General features: G+C 41.2%; 1 protein-coding gene across 2 annotated transcripts; it reads left to right on the top strand.

Moving 5' to 3' along the window:
- Positions 1-4580: 4580 nt before the first annotated feature.
- On the top strand, positions 4581-20765 carry LOC115019191 (vascular endothelial zinc finger 1-like). Of its 2 annotated transcripts, none has more exons than XM_029448626.1 (5): positions 4581-4672; positions 11522-12279; positions 16229-16298; positions 16397-16559; positions 17727-20765. In XM_029448626.1, the coding sequence occupies exons 1-5, from the start codon at positions 4640-4642 to the stop codon at positions 18056-18058; spliced, it is 1356 nt and encodes a 451-aa protein (XP_029304486.1). In that variant the 5' UTR covers positions 4581-4639; the 3' UTR covers positions 18059-20765. The 2 variants fall into 2 exon arrangements, with proteins under 2 accessions (XP_029304486.1, XP_029304485.1); XM_029448625.1 differs by having other exon boundaries at positions 17697-20765.
- The last annotated feature ends 1340 nt before the right edge of the window (positions 20766-22105 follow it).

The following is a 22105-nucleotide window of genomic DNA, read 5'->3' as shown; positions in this document are numbered from 1 at the left end:
TCCGGACACAACTCTCGCTTTGGGTGTACAGGGATTGGATGACCCTCAGAAGTGACCCAGTCACCCCATACTCCAACAGCACCTACCACAGTATCACCCCGGGGACCCGGTCATACGCCTTCTCCAGATCCACAAAACACATCTAGACCGGTTGGGCGTACTCCCAGGCCCCGTCCAGGATCCTTGTGAGAGTGAAGGGTTGGTCCGTTGTTCCACGAGCAGGATAGAATCTGCATTGTTCCTCTTCAATCAGAGGTTCGACTATTGACCGAACCCTACTTTCCAGCACCTTGGAGTAGACTTTACCAGAGAGGCTGAGAAGTGTGATACCCCTGTAATTGGCACACACTCTCTGGTCCCCCTTTTTGAATAGGGGAACCACCACGCCGGTCTGCCACCCCCTAGGCACTGTCCCAGACTTCCACGCAATGTTGACGAGGCTTGTCAACCAAGACAGCCCCTCAACACCCAAAGCCTTCAGCATTTCTGGACGGATCTCATCAACCCCTGCGGCTTTGCCACTGTGGAGTTGTTTGACTACCTCAGTGACCTCCCTCAGGGAAATTGACGATGGTCCCCCATCAGCTTCCAGCTCTGCCTCTACCATAGAGGCTGTGTTAGTTGGATTCAGGAGTTCCTCAAAGTGCCATTCTTTGGTGCCGACCGAAAGTCCTTCTCCATAGTTTCTCCGAACTTCTCCCACACCCGCTGCTTTGCCTCTGCCACGGCAGCCTGCCACCCTTCGAGTCCATCGGTACCCTGCAACTGTTTCCGGAGTGCTCCCGGATAACATAACCCGGAAGGACTCCTTCTGCAGTTGGGCGGCTTCCCTGACCACCGGGGTCCACCACGGTGTTCGAAGGTTACCGCCCCTTGAGGCACCTAAGACCTTGAGACCACAGCTCCTCACTGCAGATTCAGCAATAGAGGTTTTGAACATCGCCCACTCAGGTTCAATGCCCCCAACCTCCACAGGGATGTCTGAAAAGCTCCGCCAGAGGTGTGAGGTGAAGATCTCCCATACAGGGGCTTCTTCCAGACGTTCCCAGTTCACCTGCACTAGTCGTTTGGGCTTACCAGGTCTGTCAAGAGTCTTCCCCCACCCCTTGATCCAACTCACCACCGGATGGTGATCAGTTGACAGCTCCACCCCTCTCTTCACCCGAGTGTCCAAAACATGCGGCTTCAGATCAGATGATACGATCACAAAATCGATCATTGACCTTTGGCCTAGGGTGCTCTGGTACCACGTACACTTATGAGCATCCTTATGTTCGAACTTGGTGTTTGTTATGGCCATTCCATGACTAGTACAGAAGTCCAACAACAAACAACCGTTTAGGTTTAAATCAGGGAGGCCGTTCCTCCCAATCACGCCTCTCCAGGTGTCTCCATCATTTCCCACGTGTGCGTTGAAGTCTCCCAGCAAGACTACGTCCCCTACTAAGTCCCCTACTGGAGCCCTCTGCAGGGCTCCATTCAGGGTCTCCAAGAATGCTGAATACTCCGAACTGCTGTTTGGGGCATAGGCACAAACAATAGTCAGAGTTTTCCCCCCCCATAACCCGAAGGCGTAGGGAGGCGACCCTCTCGTCCACCGGGGTGAACTCCAACGTAGCAACGCTCAGCCAGGGACTTGTGAGTATCCCCACACCCGCCCCACGCCTCACACCTTGGGCAACTCCGGAGAAGAATAGAGTCCAACCCTATCCAGGAGTACGGTTCCAGAGCCAAGACGTGCGTAGAGGTAAGCCCCACCAGATCCAACTGGTAGTGCTCCACCTCCCACACTAGTTCCGGCTCCTTCCCCCACAGAGAGGTGATGTTCCACGTCCCCAGAGCCAGCCTCTGCTGCCCGGGTCTAGTCCGTCGAGGTCCCTGACCATCATTGCCACCCGTGTGACAGCGCACCCGACCCCATCGGTTTTTCCCATGAGTGGTGGGCCCACAGGATGGATGGATGGGAGGCACCACGTAGCATCTTCGGGCTGTGCCAGACCGGGCTCAGTGGCAAACCCGGCCACCATGCTCTCGCTGTCGGGCCCTCCCTTTGGGCCTGGCTCCAGACGGGAGCCCCGGGCTTCCTCCGGGCAGGGTCTCTTCTTTCCTTTCCTTCTGTTTCATGAAGTCGTTTTGAACCATACGCAGTCTGGCCCCTCGCCTGACATGAATTTTCCTTGGGAGACCCTATTAGGTGCACCAGGCTCCAGACAACACAGCTCTCAGATTCATAGGGACACACAAACCTCTCCACCACGGTAAGGTGATGGTTCCCGGAGAGGATATCCTAAATAATAAAACATAAATAAGATAAAACCAGACAACCAAAACAATAATTAAAATGGACTCTCAGGCTCTGTTAACAAAAAATATGCAATGCCTGTGCAATGCCCAAGTCTTATAATGGTAGGGAAAACCCTGCTGTTTATTCTGGCATCATGTTGGCTAAAATGTTGGCAACAGTAATGTAAACAAACAAGCACTTAAATACAACGGTCAATATCGAGGTCAGCAAAAATGATTAAGGTCATATCCATATAACATAAGTCAATAACATCAAAATGATCAGTCATGTCCATGTATTGTACTATAAGTCGATATTGTAATAATTGTAATGGACAAATGTTACATTATTTTGTATACTACTTTTGCATAAGTGTTTGTTGTGTGTATTGCTGGTGCTGCTTAGCGATCAGAGCCATGTTGCTTTGGTGACACCCAACTTTGGCTTTAAACAACATTCTTTTACTGCCTTGAACCTGATTACTGGATTCAAATGGGCTCATTATTAGCTGAATAGTACAGTTTATTTTTTAAGTTCATTAAGATATTTTTCAGCAAATATGGAATAAGAAAAGGACAAAAGGCCATATCTTACATACAGAATGTGCCTAGCCAGATGTAAATGAAAGATGTTGGAATGTTATCTGAGCCTATAGGACAGCCATTGATGCTTATGACAGTCATCTGGCATTACTTACTGTTCTTGTAACCCCACACTCTGTCCTACAAGGTTGAAGGTGTCATTTGAAAACAGACTAGGCCTCCTGTGTTCCTAATATTGTCTGCCTGCATGATGCATATAGTAACTCCAACAGATACATCAGTTATTTATTGTTAATTCACAGTAATATATCACATGTTTCCTTCTGGAAAATTACTAAATTAAAGTCCAATGTGTGAAACATCTTTGAGCCGGGTACAAAAACATCATGATGATACAAATGCAAATTTCCACTCTTCCGGTTGAGTCATTATTGGTTATACAGCTTGATGATGAATGATAGGCTATATCACAGTAAAGGACAAATCTGCATTTGGTTCAAAGAAGACTGATGACTAAACACACATATAATTCCTTTGGGAAAAAAGAATGCTGACATTGCTTTGTATATTGGTGAGCGTTTCAGAAAGTGTCAAGTCAAATTTTCAGATCTTGAGGTGATGTAGAATTTTTTTTCTATCTTTTAACTCCACTTTCACTTTTAATAATTCAGCAGCCTTAACATATAGCTTTGGCTACGCCAACAATGTGTGACAATCAGTGGTCGACAAAGTAGTCTACTCAGGTTTTTTACTTAAAAAGTACTTCAAAGTAGTAATACCACAGTGTAGAAATACTCTAAGTAAAATACATGTTGATAATATTTTGTATTATCAATCTGAATCTCGAAGTAACAAGAGTTATGAAATAAATGTAGTGGAGTAAAAAGTACAATATGAGCCTCCGTATTATAGTGAAGTAAAGATATATAAAGTAGCAGGAAATTGAATCAGTCAAATAAAGTACAAGAACCTGAACATTGTAAGTACTGTAGCCCACTTGAGTAAATATATTTAGTAACTGTCCACCACTGGTAACAATTATCTTAATTTAAAGTAGTGTATTCACCCATATGTAATTGTCACAATTGCTCAAATTCTGCAGAAAATAATCCCATAAAACATGGACCAGCAATTTAAGATGGTAGTTGTAGTAGTTTATTCACAGTCACTGAGTAGACTGAATGTGTGTTATTTTGGTCCACTGGAGGCAATTCGTCCAATTTATGGGTTCTGTCGTTTTCATTCATCCCCATCCCATGAATGAAAATAAACTGCTGCGCATGCGGACTATTTCTTACTGCGTTTGAAGTGAACCTCTTCTCATTGTGTTAAAGAAGTAAGGGCAAATGGTTGTGATGCAGAATAAACCGCTTTGCAGATCAATTTGTTATAAAAAAACGAATGTTTAACTGAAACACATTCATATCCCAACCACATGCGACAGCGGTCGACTGTTATAACAAATGCCCCTCGCAGTATCGGCCTCAAACCATCCAGAGGGGTGTTTAGAAATCCAACTACGTCAAATTAGTTATGTGATAGCAGAGAAACTATTCCGATAATGCCTTACAGTTATATTTCATAATACATAGTAAATGTGCAGTCTTTATTTATTCGTACATCTTTTATGAGCCCTACAATCGATTACACTAATCATGTTTTACAAACTAAATTTAACACCCACCCCCATACCCCTAAATAGTATGTAGAATGGTTCCGCCCTCGAGGTTACCGGAAGTTGTTTCAGCTGCCATGTTTGGTTGCTTTGTTGTAGGCTTCTACAAGGTTTCCTACAGAATTAGTAAGTGTGGAAATGGAGCCGAGCTGGAGTACGTTTCTTTTTCAAGTAAGTTGACTCTTTCGGAGGGAAACTGGGATAGCTCGTAAAACAACCTTAGAAGATGTAAGCACGGGATATCCTAGCGGTTAAACCAGTTTTTAAACGAGTAATGCCAATATCAAGTAACCAAGCAAAACAATGGTATATGAATCCAGGCGTCCAGCTGTGAGGCTTGGGAATGACGCTATAACAAAAAATCAATTCTCCTCAACGTGTGTTTGAAAGATATGGCTTGTTTTTCAATACTTATATTACTGATGTTGAATAACTCGACAGCGTTTGGCTTTTTTTAAGTTTGTTTGCCAAGTCGAAGCCAGCGAAACATGCGGGATGATTTGAAGTAAGGTTGGAGACGCCACTGCACCGTTACAATCGAGACAGACCTGTTTTTTCCCCCGTGACTGAGGGCTTTGATCGGACGCCGTCGGATAATCAGATGAAATGCCGGCGAATATTGTCATTGTAACTCGCATAATATCCCAGATCATTTCGATTTAAACTGGTTGACGTTAGTACACGTGTATACTTAGGTTATCGGATGCTGAGATTTACTGACGACGATTTGCAAGTCCGCGGTGAACTTTCCGCTTGCCTCAGCCGGTTCGACAGTAACTAGCCAAGTTAGCTAACGATGTTTAGGCTGCCTTCATCAAACTCACTGGCTAATTCAGCTTAATTTGGGCGAGGCTGTCGCAATATGCTTACAAAACTAGTGTCCCATGGTTTTATAAGCGGCGCTGTGCAGTTCTGTTTATTAACTAGATATTTTTTCTGGAAGATCGTGGTGGAAAGGAATTCAAAGTATGCACACAACATCAGCTAACACTAGCAACGAAGAAGCAGATTTTAAATTAGCAACGACATTACGCAATTTATAAATCTATTTTCAGCAAGAAAGTGAGTACTGCTGTTGAGATTGATGTCTGCCACGGTTTGCTGGCTTTCGATGTGTACAAGATGGAAGGCTATTGTTCAATACATTGAATGAAATGTCTTATTACCATGGCCTCACTTAGCCCAAAAGAATTAAGCCTAGTGAGGACGTGAAAACCCGCAAGACCCCGAGTCTTTATGGAGAGGGTATTTTTCAAATGATGTAATGTTTTGCCGCGCATCCGATTGTTTAACTGTAATGCTTTTTGAATAGGATATGAACCCATATCACAAGTATATCGCCATTCTTCTGTCTCTGGTCGGTATCCAAATCTTACGAGGGATTTTTCGATGTATTATCTATGAAGTTATGCTCTCAGTGGGATTTTAGTGGGTGTGTGAAACTCCTCATGGGAAGAGCCTCCTCAATGAACTTTGCAACCGTGCAGTGTCATTCACAAAAATACTTTTTTCACCCTTTTTTTTTCTATTTTTGAAAACTATTATGTCCATATCCTCAAATTTAAATTATTATTATTGTAATGAGTTTCATATGAGTCAGTGTTATTGGGAGAAGGGTCAGGTATCATGAGTTCTTGGTTGGTAGTACTGTTATGTTTGAGTCCCTTGCTAATGCCAAGCTAATAACATGTATTAATATTTTGTAACCAACGTGTTCAACCTCCAGGTTAATGAAACTGGTGCTGAGACGGAGCACTGATGGCATATGCCAGAGAGGAGGCATATGAAAGTCAAATAACTTGAAGGGCTCATGTGTGCCATCATTACCAAGCAGGTCGTAATCTCAGGAGAAGCAGACAAGAGGAGGTAGTAGTGCCACAGTGAAGCTTAAATCATCATCAATATGTTGGAGAACTTTTAGGTTTCTCATCTTAAGATGCTTCTAAAAGATGTAAATAAGGGTCAAAGTTAACATTATTATCCAGTGTTTTAAAAACCAGCCCTGCTTTAGTATTAGACAAAGAAAAAGTATGAATAGAGCACGACTGCTTTTTATTATATTTGTAATAAGGTTTAGATGCATATTAAGGATGCATCACCTTTCTTGTGGTATTGGTAGCATTATGCTCTTCTCTCAGAGACTGATCCCATACTCACATCTTTTGAGCACTATTTCTTCCTGATGAAAAAGGCAGATGGGTGGTGTTGCTTGTTGTGGAGTATCTGGCACCCAGCCAGAAGGCCTGCCTGTATTATGTACCGCACACTGTTGCTTTATAATTCTCATGCGAATCTGCTTCGTAATCATTTGGGCACTTGACGTATGGAGGGAAATATTTCATTCAACTACCATCGATTGACACGTGCTTTGCCGCATTTGTAGTTTTAAATTACTCCACTGTGTTACCTCTACTGTGGTATGTATAAATGAAAAGATGATGATTAACATATTCTTGTTTAAATATATTGTCAGGCATTTTAAATGATCTATATTGTTGTGTAAATGAGCTTGACTAATACCATCAGTACAGCTGCCTCTACCGTTTTTGAATTATGTGCGATATTTTAAAAATTCAGTAACTGTCGGGCTACAATTTAAGACCCCTAGTGAATCATGTTGTTTAGACCAGTTTGGCTTTGTATGCACAATGCTGCAAAGTAACAGAAACATTTTATGGCTTTCTCAGGAGACTGATAGACAATAAGAACATGAAGAAAAATTGTGCCACACATTTATTCTTTCCAGAGGCGTTTGACTGACAGATTCCCAAATGTTTTAAATACATTGACGTTCAACAGGTGGACACATTAAACTGAACATGTACGATGATTTCAAGTCAGTAAGTAAGTATTGCCCTTACAAGAGACTGCAAAACATGTAAACATAGTTTAAAATAGTTGTTGGTGATGCACCTTGCATTTGGAAGCCATTTTGTTGATGTGTTGGTGTAGATCCGTTTCTTAATACAGTAAACAAATGGCCAAATGTAAACAAAATTGCATTTTGGATACTCTCATTCAGTGCAGTTTAATTTGATATAATAAAGGTGTTCCAATTACTTTGGACATTTGCATCAATCATTTTTCCATTTAGGGCAGAAACGCTTTAAGGCAAGCTGACAGATACACAACCACCGCGTTGTTATGGCTAACGTGATGGCAGACACTTGCCTACTGGACATGAAGCAATGTTATCATTAATTTGTAGTTGTGTTTGTAGCCAACTGATGAATGAGGCAAATATTTTAGCTCTGGTTTGTTTTCCGCCAACCCCAGACAAAATATTTGTCTTTTACCTTGCTGGACTTGTTCACCAACTAGTAGTTTCCTCTTTCTGTTTTCCATTTGGTGCAAAGTATGTAGCTGACAGTGGGTTTTTATTAAAGCTCACTTTGCTTAAAACAGGCCCATTATGACAAGCAGCCCCCCCCCCCCCCCCCCCCCCCCCTTTTATTCATAAAATATATCAATGAACGGAGCTTTAGCATCAGTTGTAATCTTTGGGTTTAAGTCCCAGTAAAGGCTTTATGTAGGCTCAACAGTTTGTCTGCATGTTTTTAAACAATAGATCTTTTTTGAGGCATACATTTTGACATGGCTCAAAAAAGTGTCCCAGTGAGCCAGCATGCACAATCCCAGAGCCCTGGAACAAGATCGCCTAAATGAAATGCAGTTGTTTTTAATCAGTTATCAGACACACATGTGCTTTTAAGACCGGCAAAAATGTCAGCGTCGAAACAACAATTCTATTACCTTTCAGAATTGTAGTAATAATGCCTTTGGCCAAACAAGAGCTAATGCTCGTGAGCATTATTACGTAGCACAGGTTATGGGTGACGGGTCATTTTTTTTTACATCACTGTTACAAAGACCACTCGCCAGGTGTTAGTTTATACTGTGTTTATTTTTATTTTTTTGAGGTGTAAGATAATATCAACACACTCTTATCGGAATATTCTGATTTGAGATACTGTATCGATTATATATATATATATATATATATATATATATTAAAAAAAAAACGAGATTTTTGGTTAATAGTTTACAAGCAAAGGTTTGTGGCACACAGTAGTGCTCTGATGATGGAAGTTACAGGGACTGATGAATGCAAATGCAGATCGCACTGTTCTGATTGCAGTACAAAACAAAATGTAGTCAGATTTTATGCATATGGGTGTGTTCTCTGTACTAAATAAATAAATAAAATAAGATGATGAAAAAAAAATAGTATCTTATTGCAAGATTCTTGCCAATACACCACATAGTGCTTTCTGTAACAGCTGTGATTACACTGGCAAACGGAGAACCTTTGAGTTATTAAAAACAACCACTAAGTCTGTTCCATGTATTTGCTACATCAGAGCTGTAGGCTACTGTATATTAGCTAGTGAGTTAGCATTTTTAATGTTACCTTCCATCTGGGTCTTTTGTCAGATACAGTACCTCTTTATAAAATCACAGTTGTGGCCACATTTAAGAAATTAAATTTGAGTCAAACCTTGAATCAATAGAGCTCTTTGTGCTCCCAGGTAATATGTTTAATTTGTATACAATTTAAACCACATAACATATCACAGCCGTTTCCTTGTTCTCGACAGGACTGTTTGCTATCAGATGTTTTGGCTCATTGATTTCAGGTTTTTGCTTGAAGGATAACACGGAGAGTTGCTTAGAAATGGACTATATCATCCCTTTTACATGATGCAGCCCAAGTGAAAGAATGAATATATGAAAACCTCCTCTGAAACACGCTGCTCACTCCTAGCAGAATTTTTAAATACCTCAACTTGCAACCTACAACATAAGCAAGCAAAGCACAGAATCCCTGCAGTGTATGAACATATATAGCTTTTAAAGGCTATGAAAAAATCCAGAAGGTTTACAAATATTACAAAAGCGATGTTGTGTCAACTCGGCATACTGGGTAACAGCCAAATATTTAAGAACTTGTAAACAAGTGAAGAAGAAACTCCTAGACTTGAAGAGAGGGCTACATGTACCAGAACAAAACAAATTCTATCTTGTTTTCTGCAATATGCGCTCTCCTCCTTCCCTCCATTTTTTCATTTGATCAATTATAGCTTTTGTTTGTTTTGTAAAAAAAATTGGGATTTCTGTAAGCAGCTGTTGAGTGCATAACAAAAGATTGAAGAAAGACAAGTGCATAATCCGACTCAATTCAAGTCTACAGTGGCCCGTGGAGCCATCAGGACACTCCCTCCATTTTGATGTTATTTATGAGGGAGCAGCCCCAGTTGTCAGAGCACATTTGTGTCAAAATGGTCAGAGCTGCATGAAGGCACAGCAGCTTACAGGCCCTGCACCTCTGTATAGAGGCGGGCTGTCTGCAGTGGCTATGTCTGCTGTTCACAAGCTTCACAAAGGGGGTTCCCGGCTGGTATCCCCCCACCCCACCCAAACATAAAGCTCCCCCCACCCCTGGTGTGCCAGCGTACGGGTTAGCATTGGCATGATGGTGATGACTAATCCTGGAAGGTGGCAAGTGTGAGCAGGTGCTTAGACAAATGGATGGGTGGGCTTGGTGGCATTCTCTAAGAGTTCCCAGGTCCCTTTGCTTATGAGGGAATGGCGGCTAGTTTGGTTGAGTAGTGTGTGTGTGTGGATAAACAATGTGCCCGTCTCATGAATAGATGATCCAAATCAATGAAGATGAGCATACAAAGATCCCCTGCTGAGGCATCACTGCTCAGATTTGTGTCTCTCACAATAGGCTGGATGACATAAGGAGGACACTGTGTGGTTCATTTTTCTTTTCTGTCCCCTGCCTCCTCTTGGATGGATGGATGATTGAACCTCAAAGGGAAAGGTCAAGCTTTTCACCTTGCCCTTTCTTGCTGGTGTTTCTCAACGCAGTTGTCTTGACCGTTTACCAAAAGCAACAGCATTAACTGTGATATAATATTTATGTTTCGATATGGAAGAAAATGCTGCTCTTTACAAGTTTATCAAGAACCATGGATGATGAATCAACAGAAATGAATTAGCATAAACATCCGTCCAAGCTGATAGCGTGGCTGCGACTGCTTCTGTTAATTACGATGGACGCTGGTCAACAGGAATCCAAGGCATTTTCTAAAGGGGGGGGGGGGTTAACTAACAGTTTTGACCAAATGTAGATATAGACTAGTCACAATAACCTGTGATATTTTATAATAATAGTTATAATCCAGCACCTCTTAAATTTAGCTTTTGTACAGTTATGGTTACAGACTCTCTCTTCACCTCGCTACAAAAAACTAAAATATGCAACATAAACGTTAAAAAGTGAAGGATCAATTGTATATAAAAAAAAGATTCTGTAGATATCATGATAATTGTGTTATTTTTTTATTATTTTGGCCACGATTATTGTGTAGTAAAAATCTGATATCACGACAGCCCTAATTTAAGCTCACTTTGAAACATTGGTTAGAGCATGATAACCTAAACTGACCAACTCCAAGGAAAGTACATGTGTGTACGCACGCACTTCACTCCTTGACTTCCCCATGCCCTCTAACTGAGCTCCTTAGCTAAGCTAATGGCCTGCTCTTCAAAGCACTGGTCTCTGCTTTGCCTCTATTTAGGTATGCTTGCTTTGCAGTCACATGATAATTCAGCACCGTCATGATGGGATCGTTTTTCATCTTGTATATTTTGATTCTTGTGCACTGTGCTGCGTCAACCTCAGTAATAACAGATCCACCTCCCATTTTGTATCCTGTAACCTCTTACTAACCTTTGTTGTTTTCTTGGACGCCTGACACATTTCCAGTGGTGGTATGACTGTCGGTAACACTTTTGGTTTATCATGGTAATTCTTTTGCAGGCTTTGCAAAGCAATAATACAGTAGGAGTGGGGTAATCTAACTGTTTTGAAACTACAATTCCCAATATTGATGCGCATTTTTTTTCGACTATATAATATCCATTTTGTGTTCAACCTTCAGTATCATTAGCCTGAAGTTCGTATAAAATGTTTCAACCAAATATTTATCTTTGCTGCGTTTGTTTCATCAGCAGGCCAATGAAGCCCTCCACCACCAGCACCAGCACCATGTGGCCCAAAACAGCCTGCTGCCACTTCTTAATGCAGGAGTTGAACAAATTGACCAGAAGCCTATCATGCCCATTCACATAGACCACAAGCCCCCTTCCAGCGCTGCTGATCTCCTTAAAGACAATGTGGCCAGCGGAGGAGGTGCACGGCCACCAATGCCTGTGATAAAGAAGGAACACAAAGGCAAAACGCCGTTCGTCTGCGGCTACTGCAACAAGGCCTTCCGTGACAGCTACCACCTGCGACGCCATGAGTCCAGCCACACCGGTATCAAGATGGTGTCCCGGCCAAAGAAGACTGCCCAGTCAGCCCCTACCATGGTACCCATGATCTCCACCATGTCCCGAGACCACAACGGCCACCCTTCCTACATCTCCACGGTGGCCGGCATCCTCTCCACAGCAACCACCTCTGTGTCCTCAGGCGGGAGTATCATGACATCATCTGCAATGGGCAATATGCCGCAGCAAAATGTCGCCAAGAAACCCTCCAAACCTGTCAAGAAAAACCACGGTTGTGAGATGTGTGGCAAGGCCTTTCGTGATGTTTACCACCTGAATCGCCACAAGCTGTCCCATTCGGATGAGAAGCCTTTTGAGTGCCCCATCTGCCAGCAACGCTTTAAGAGAAAGGACCGAATGACCTACCATGTTCGCTCTCATGACGGTGGAGTCCACAAGCCCTATGTTTGCTCTGTGTGTGGGAAAGGCTTTTCCAGGTAAGGACGACATTTTTTGGCTTTTTTTGATTAGATTGTTCGAAAAGGAGCCTTTTTGATAGAGATGCACAGATCGAGAGCTCACCGTGACCGGCTGATCAGTCTCGTATATCTGTATTTTTGCCCGGTCAAATTTGCACACGTGCCGCATAATGGATTTACGTCGCACATAGCAGCTCAGGCTGTAACGTCACAGCAACACACACACACACACGGTAACGTCACAGCAACGCACACACGCATATCGTTGGTGTGGAAGTGCTTCAGCGTGAGTGAAGTAGACTAAATAAGCTGTGAAGGAACAACCTTAGGATCCATAAAATAGTCTTAAAAGGCATTGAATTAATTAATCTAAAAAATAAGGCCTTCATTGATATTAAAATGTCTTCAATCAATCCTTCAAAAGTCTTAAAACATTTCCACAACTTAGTAATTCAATAGCTCTCCAATGCTATGTCTTCCCGAAAGGTTACATTCAACAATATTTTGAAACTATCGGTACAAAATGGGGAGAAAAGGGTGAAATTATTGTACATGTCTAATGTGAAGACATTTTTCCTGCATGCTGCCTGACAGTCCGGCAAACCCTGAGCGAGGGACGGCCGTTAAGTGCTGGCAACAGATTTCATGGGGAGATAGCATTACCCGTTTCAAATATCTTTGTACATTCCTCATATAGCTCTTGAGGTGGTGGAATAAGTTCTTATGTTCCCTCTAAGACCTGTAGCATAATGGTTAAAACAAATAACATGACAGTTAGTTCCTAAACCTGCATTTGAAATAGAGTTTAGGTGTCCTAAATGTACACTAATATCTGTCAGTGAATAGCTATAAAACTGTTTTTATTATTTGTTTTCAGGGCAAGTCCGGCCGTCCAGGATTAGTTATTTAATAGAGAACTTAATTGGAGCAATAACTGAAGCAACTGTTTTTAACTTAATTACTGCAGTTATCCAACTAATTCAGTAAACCTGCTCCTTGAGATAGGCCCATTGCATCCTGGGACTCCCATAAACATAACTGGAAGTGTCCAGCGGGAGGCCGGCTGGGTGTCAGGTCCTTGTCGCTGCATTGGCCGCTCGTTTGTTTCGGATGTGTCTAAAGTGAGAGTGTCTAGGCCTGTGAGTGAATCTCGTGAGTGAATCTCTTGAGTGCAAGTAATGATGTCCCAGTGAAACTCTTCTGTATGTGTTTCAGAGGAGGTGTTTGGTAGGCAATAGGATTAGCAAAAATGGGGACAATTCACAGTGACAATAGCTCATTCTAAATTGAGAAAATGGGGGCAAATGCAAAAAAATAAGTGTTTTCACAACTGCTCTACTTCATATGCTTTCAATCAACATGTAACAAGCTATTGTAAACAGGAAGTATGCTTCTGAGATCTAATTTATTCTAATGCGAGTAGGGACAGAGAGTAATTTCACCCTCTGTTGGTTACATTCCAGGGTCAAATAGAGAAGTCTTGACTTGTCTGCCTGGAATTTAAAAATAATACGATGATAAATTCTAAAAAAAAACACTTTTTTTTTTAACTTTAGTCACTAAATTAATTTTTTTGCTTTTTGCTCTATTTTCAAGTAAGAAAAACATATTTGCTAGACTGAAGTGTAGGAGTCTAAAATTACCATCTCATGTTTGCAGTTCATGAGAATGTTTTTGACATTCAATACAAAGAGAGGATTTGTTAAAGAAAGCAATCGCCAGGTGCTACTTCTTTACCAAAAATTAACTGAAAAGCGACTCTATTGCTTGGAGCAACCCATGACTTGTTTGTGAGAGATTCAGCCAGCTATGTTTGGATTAGTCAGACGCCCCGGGATTTCATATAGAGGGATGATTGTATGGCCGTGTACTGTGTACATGTAGCTTCCCCCGTGGCTGTGTTTTTCATATTTAGAAATGTGCTAAGCAGTTTAGATTTGTACTTGTATTGACCCCCACGCCATTTCAACCACATGTTCAAACAGTCGCACTTAGGAGAGCACCAATGGTAGACTATCGAGGGAGGGGGAGGCGTCACTTGTCACTTTGCTGTTCCCGCCAGCATGTCACAGACTCTCTTCCCCCTGGGAATTCAGTGAACCGTGCACTAACGTTCAGGTCAACACATTTAGTACGTAGTGGATGCATATTTAGCTTAAGGTGGTTTCGTGGTGGCTTTTTTCATTTTTTAGATTTGATCAATATAAAAACACTTTTAACAAACCAAAATATCAGCACAGAGTGAGTAGAGATTGTAAAAGAAGAGTTCTGAGCTGCAACACAACTTGAACAAAAACATGAGCAGTGAACCCGAGCCAAACTGTAACATTAGCACTGTGCTGTGTAGGGCAGTTTCAGGCATGCCTCCAACAGAGTGACGTGGGGTTAGGGATTCATCAACGTACTGGAAAGTGAGAATGGGGACTGAATAACAGGGCACTGAGTCACTGCCACTCAGCAAGATTTGTAGGCAGGCACTGTCTGGAGTCTGCTCTCCCTGTCAGTGGACCAAAAATAAAGGGGGGGGGGGGGGGGTGAAAACCTGATTCCGGTTCATGGCACGACTGAAGAGATTCTACTTGACTCCTCATTTGTATATATAAAAAAAAAAGGGAAGATCCAGCAGCTGAAACTTTCCGGTTTGGGAGCAGCTGCCAAGTCTGTAGCCCTTACTCACTCCATTATGGCACTTCTAACATGATTCAGCTCACAGCTTCACTGGAACAACAAGCTGACGGAGGAGGATCAGTGCCAAGAAGAATTTGTGAATGCTAGAGTTTCACTGTAAAGGTCAAGAGGCAAAGACCTTTTTCTTGCAACTGCCAATATGTGGTGAACAGTAAAGTATACTGCTGAACTCTGAGGAATGTGTAGTCAACAATGTTTGTTATTGTTGTTTTGAACCTTCAGTTTAACAGCAACATCTGTGTAAAGATTCAATTCAAGTAAACACCACCTGTTATTGTCAGGACACCTAATGCCCACGTTTGAATGTGTATAAGGTACGTTACATGTTGATGACAAATTGGTGAAAGAAGTAAATGTGATGGTGTTATCAAACATTTTCCATAATGCAAAGTTCATGTTCAAGTGATATGTTGTTTTATATTGACAATCTAAAAGATCATTTAGAGCCATGGTTGTTCAGGCCCATTTCCTCACATGTTTCCATGACTGTAAACATGTGTTTAATACTTTCTCACAGTTTGCTGATAAACACAATATTCCCCATATTGCATTAATGAAGTTGAATTAACTTTGTGGCGAACATAGTCTCTTCCCAATCTTCAGAGAGATATTGTGCAACTCAGTCTAGGATTTCAGGAAACTACCGATTCAAATTCCTGTAAATTCTCAAAAACATTTTCTGCATATTTCTGTAACTAACGCCAACGCTGAAGGAAAAATAATTCATGGAGAAAAACAAGGGGGAAGTGTACAAATTGACCATCTCTGTGTGGTGCGTTTTTGAAACTAGGTCAAACTAATTCTCGCATGATTGATCATGGAGAATTAACCGCCATTGACGGATATTTTAGGGATTTTTTTGTGTGCCCATCCCCTCATTATCAAAGCAAACAGAGCACATCCATATGCTTCTGCACTTCTGCACTTGCAATGTATAGAAAAGTTGTACATTTAGCGTTTCACTTTGTGCACTTACATGTGGAGCTCCTTGTCAATGAGCCTAAATGAGACGCACTCGTATGTTTTCCAACAACCTTCATGTCTGTATGTTTGCTCAAATCACAAGTAAAGTATAGTTGGCACTAAAATTCTAATTTATAATCTAAGAATCTAGAATTGGCAAAGACCTGTAACGCTTTTGTAGTTATTTTTTTTAAAATACGTTTTTCTAGTATCAAACGCTGTCGACTTTGTGCAGGAAAGTATGGAATTAAAACGCCATGCTCTGTTACTGCATCAGTCCAAAGATTTAATGTGTTGTTTTGTTCTTTTAATCTAGACCAGACCACTTGAGCTGCCATGTGAAGCATGTGCATTCCTCAGAAAGACCGTTTAAATGTCAAGTTACGGTAAGAGTCATTACTGTCCCCTTCCAGATTATCATTATTCATAATGTTGTTGTTGTTGCACTCCACCGACCTTTGACCCCGTCTGCTTTCTGCTGCAGGCCTGCACCTCTGCTTTCGCCACCAAAGACAGACTCCGTTCCCACATGATCAGGCATGAAGGCAAGGTCACCTGTAGCATCTGTGGGAAGATGCTCAGTGCAGCCTACATCACCAGCCATCTGAAGACTCACGGACAGACCAACTTTAACTCCTGTAACAAAGGTACGTCTCACACCCCTCGCATCACAACAGTCTTCAACCGTTAAGAGACAATTCCTGAAAATGTTCCAATCACAAATTATTTTTATCGTAAACAATCTGTATGCGAGTCTCGCGCTCCATTATCTCCCCTGGATTTTAAAACCATCTCCAAGACTTATGAAGTTATGGCCGTGTGGAATCTTTTTTTAAACATAATTTTGCTTCAACATTTCTGCATCAGTTTTAGAGCTGCCACTCACAACTTAATTTTCTATCAATAAATCTTTTCAACTATTTCTTAATCCTTTTATTTAATTAATCCTAACGACTAATTTTCCTCCAAAAACTCCAGCTGACCATGACATCTGAGTTCATTATTCTTTGACAAATTGTATGTCGATGGTATAATGCAACACAAACTGTAAACAATATACTAAACCGGCAACTCCAACATGATGCAAAATAAATTAAAAAGAGGCCTTATTATTTAAGTCAGTGGTGCAACTCTAAAAAAAAAAAGGTTTCTATTAAAGCCCTCAAAAAAGTAAGTTCTGCATATTAAACAAAGTGCAACACAAGGAAGAGAGGAGAAAAACAAATGCTTCATACTTATTTACTTATATTACAGTCCCTACACAGAAATGTGCTCCAAGGTAATGGCAGAAATAAAATAATTAGATAAGCCCAACACACACACACACACACACACACACACACACACACACACCATCAACCAACATTTTCTCAAAGTGATACTTTGTTTACCTGTAGCTGCGTCTCTGCAGCTACAGGCAGGGCATCAGTACACAGCGCTGCAGTGTAGTACAAAAACAGGTTGAAAATATTGATGACGCATTTTTAATGTAGACAACGTCATCTATTACACTGACCAATCTTGGCGTTACTCATTTTGGTGTTACTGCTGTAGTAGCCATAAAAACGTTCATGTTAATGAAGCCTTGCATGTTCAATCACCCTGCTCTCATTCTGGTTGTTGCATTACAAAGTATGATGTTTTGGTAATGTTAAAATCTTTCACCACATTAGATTGCAGTAGGAGTGATGAGGGTGTGGCGCATTTAGCTATACGTTTATCTCCTACCAATGATTAAGTAGCAACATAGCAAAAGCTAAATGCGCTTTCTTGTGCTTTCCTAGAGTGTAACGGAGTCTGCAATTCTTCCTCAGCTACACCGGTGACCATTTCTTCCCCCATCACCTCAGCGATGAACCGAGGCCACTCCCACAACCCCATCACCATCGCCGCACAAATGAACATAAGCACCAACACGGTCAACATCACGTCTCCAATCAGCCTCCAGCACCCGGTCACCATCACCGGCCCCGTCAACATCGCTTCTGTCAACATCTCTAACTCGGGAGGCATGAATATCGCCCACCCGGTCGCTATAACGACCTCCATGCCCATGAATATGGCCGGTCCGCTCAACATCGCCATGAGGTCCATGGATAGCATGCCTTTTCTGTCCCAAGTCTTGCCTTCTTCCCCACCCTGGTAGAAAGGAGAGAGGGCATTGAACTGGCCAGAAAGAAAGGGAAAATGAAGTGAAACGAGAGACTCCTGTCCTTTCTCCCCATCAACCATGTTTACTCATCCCGAAGTGAATATTTACACGAGCTGTGTGGCTGGTAGGAGCTCCCCAAGTCACAGCTGCATCCTAACTAATGTTAAGTGACTGACATGAGATGCAGAACACTTGAGTAGAATTCGTGTAGGATTTATCTTGAAATCAGGACAACCGTAAGACTTTAGAGTAGTCAGTTAGAGTGATGAAACTGTGATTTGTATAATGACAAAGGAGAGGAGACGATTCCTCGAGCACCCTCGAGGACTCTGTAGTGAAGACACACTAGTGATTTTGTAAAAGGGAGATGAGAAATGGACTGAAGCAATAACAATGAATTGCTGTTTTTGGTGTTTTTACAAGTTCTCTCCCAAAGCCTCTGGGTGTTATTTTGTATGTTGTTGTTATTTTTATTTTTTATTATAGCCTGCTAATCACTATTTAATGTTATAGGAAATGAGTCTAGTAAAAGGGACAGCAGCTTCCATTTGCATGGAAGACTATTTTTTCACAGTGCTCTAGCTTTTTCTTCTCAGATAGTAGGTATGCTCTTGAGGTACAGTGACTAACTTGTACAGTTGACATAGTAATGTATTTTCTTGTCAGCATTTTTAATTTCTTGCTTTTGTCATTCAAGTGGAGATCATCGACGCTGTCCTCTTGACAATGAAATGTTTGTGCTTTTTGTTTTCTATCGGAATGAAAACGCAAAGGTTTGTTTTTATCTGCCTTTTTTTTTTTGTAGTGTTCATTTTTTTCCATGATGTCAGAATGGAATGAGTCTTGCACTGAAAGCATATCCTACATACAGGTGAACAGCAGTATTATCAAAGATCAAATTGGAGTCTTAAGTGTTTTGGTTAGCCAGCCTGCACTTGAGGGCCATCTAGTGGCTGAACATGGAAAGGCCTGGCCTTGTAGTGAAGCTTTTTCAGGCTGTTACTGTCATCATAATGGTGACTAATTAGTCTTGTCTGACTCTTCTGTACACAGTTTCTTTTGTTTCAATCATTTATGTTATCTCACCAAGATAATACTAGGACTCTTCACTCAGGAAACACACATAAAAGCCCACGCATGAACTAGGCTCCTTTTTTTTTTTTTTTTTAAATGGACTATCTACCATGTATCTCAAACTCTCCATTCTCCATGTTCCTTTTTAGATTCCCTATATCATTTGGCATCGTTTCGTTAAAAGACTTGACTTCCATCGGGGACAAAAAGTCCAAGAATTATTGATTTTGAACACAGCCGTCCATTTAAATAATCATTTACTGTGCAATGGCATACATGCTGTACTCTTTTACATTTTGAAGTCAAATTCAGTCTCTGGCTGAGATCTGAGTGATAAAAATGCAAGTTTGTGTCCATTAAAAATAATGGGACAAGATTGATGTTGCATGACTCCCAAAACACTAGCTGTTGAACATGTTTTTGATGAATGCCATGTTATCTCAACAGTGTCGCAGCTCTGTGTTGATTCAGTTTGAACTGAAAAATGCAATATGCATGTTTGTCATTTTTCCCCACGTTTTTTTTTTTTTGTTTGTTTGTTTAAAACAAAATATTAGTATAGCCTTTTCTTTGTTCTTATACATTTATGTAGATACACTATGATAGCCTGTTTGCCAAATTTGATACAATAATAATGTGATAAACTGAACATTTCTGGTGGAATTGATGAACATCTCTTTATTTTTTAGGAAAAGAAATAATTGGAAATTCCAGGACCCTTGTGAAAGCAGTTGAATGTATATCTTTGTACAAAACTATTTTAGTTCCAAGGATATGGTAGTTACAATAGATGTGAAAGATAAGATAACCTTTTTTTTATAAATCTTTTGTATTAGAACATTAACAATGGTAATTTTGTATATACGAGAGGCTAGGCTTTCTGATTAGCAGAAAGGTCAAACATTCCTACATTTTTTAAAATGTATGTTTGTCAAATTATTACATAAACATGCGCAATGTTATGTGCCTTTTATTTGGGTTGTCTAAATAAAAGAAAACTATCAAATGTGTTTTTATATGTATTAAGTAATGTTTGGTATTAAGAAAGTGCCACAGTTTCAAAAACATACGTTGTTACTATTTATCTCTTTGGCAGTGAATTGAACTAGAAACCACTTCTTATCTTTACGAGCACTGGACATTGAACACAACACTACACAATGTTTAGAGCTTGTGCACCCAACCAGAGAACTGTACTGTACTAAGAGGAACTCTTCCAACTTGAGTGTTGTACCCGTTTACATTGTGTAGCCTGCGTATTGGTTTCTATCAAATATGTGCTAACGTTACACATCTCCAACTATTTTCCAAATACACATTGCTAGTTTTAAATTTGAGTTGCCATCCACGCAGAAACTGGTTTCCATTTGTTTCACTGCAAAATGAGAATCAACCCTGTTTTAAATGATATGGTGCATTCAGGACACTTGACGTTTTCTGCATTAGCCCTAAGTAGCAACTGTGGTACTCGCAGACCCCAGAGGTATACATGTTTTCATATTTGTCCAGCATATGCTTTATTTTATAATTGCAATTTGTATTAGGGTCCTAAGGGACCCCAGTTAAAAGCACCCAATTCTGCCTTTGCATTTTTAATAGATAAAATAAAATGGATAGATAAAATGTCTACCATGGGTCATAATTTAAAGTATGTCACACTATCAGGGGAGACAGATTTCCTCGTGTGCTCCGTCTATTATCATTTTACACAATAAGCAAGTTAACTAACTTTTTAAGATTGATTACATAAATGTTTTTAATGTAAGAAATAAGTTAATAGTTTGCTATGATGGTTGTTTCTTCTTCTTGGGGACACCAGTCGGTAGTCTTTGTGTGATAAATAAGTTGGCAGGATGAGGTTTAAAGCTTTCATTAGCAGCTGATTCTTGAAACTCAGATGTCAAACTGTCCTTGAATTCCCCAACAGTGTGTATTTAAATTGGCTCAAGGTTTGCACCACCCACCTGGGAGTCCCACAGCCTGAACCAACAACGAGTGAGACATCGAGAGCTAGCAGCTAAGCCCACGTAGGCCTACAGGAAACAGAGCGAAGGCGTCTCTGGATAAGAGCGTCTGCTAAATGACCTGTAATGTAATCATTGTGAGAGGGGAAAAGACAAAGATGAAAGTCACTGGCCATGAAGTCAAATGCAATGCTGGGGACCTGCAGAGATCCCGCTGGAGGCAAGGACACTGTTCAATGGCACTGTCCTGCCACTGACCCATTAACACATACTGAAATCGTCCCATATGCCCTGGTAGCGGAGGATGTTCATGCGTTTCTGTGGACATATTGCAGGTCCTTAGCACCTCAGCTTCTCCCTCGCAGCCCTAAAAACCATGAGGCGGTGTTCCAGGACAAGAACGCTTAAATCAGCGCCATGGGAAGGTCTTGGGTGACCTACACAGGAGCCACCACTCTGACTGGTGGGCTCGCCATCTTGATTCTGCAGAGCAATTGCATCAACACGTGGAGAGCAGGCTCTGGGGCCATACTGGACGTCAACATGAACATGTCAAAGTGGCGGAGTGTTGCTGCGAACAGGTCGGCCACCAACTAACCAAGAACACTGCTAGGTTGATGCAACTCCTTCCTGGACGAGGGTCCACTCTCTGGAAGACCTTGGAATGTGTCAGGCTCTCGGAAGGAAAATTCACAGTAAACCTTTCTGTGGAAGCCCCCTTACGGAAGAGTATTAGGAACAAGCACACGGGGAGAAAATGAGAGGAGGGTGTATTTTTCTATGTTTTTGTTTTCTTTCCATTTCGAGAATAAAGTCCAAATGTTGAGAATAAATCAAACTACTAGTGTTGGTGCATATACTGAAAGTTCAACTTTATTCTCGACAGTTCGACAATGCAAAAAAAAAGATGTCACACAGCTGTTGCACTTACTGATTGCTGTTAGCTTGAATAAGTAGGTTCATTCTCTGGCACTCATTGACACCTTGTTCAGACTCACACAAC

The sequence above is a fragment of the Cottoperca gobio genome, chromosome 14, assembly GCF_900634415.1.
Source record: "Cottoperca gobio chromosome 14, fCotGob3.1, whole genome shotgun sequence".
NCBI lineage: Eukaryota > Metazoa > Chordata > Actinopteri > Perciformes > Bovichtidae > Cottoperca > Cottoperca gobio.
Note: the sequence above shows the minus strand (reverse complement) of the source record. Positions and strands in the feature narration are given on the sequence as shown.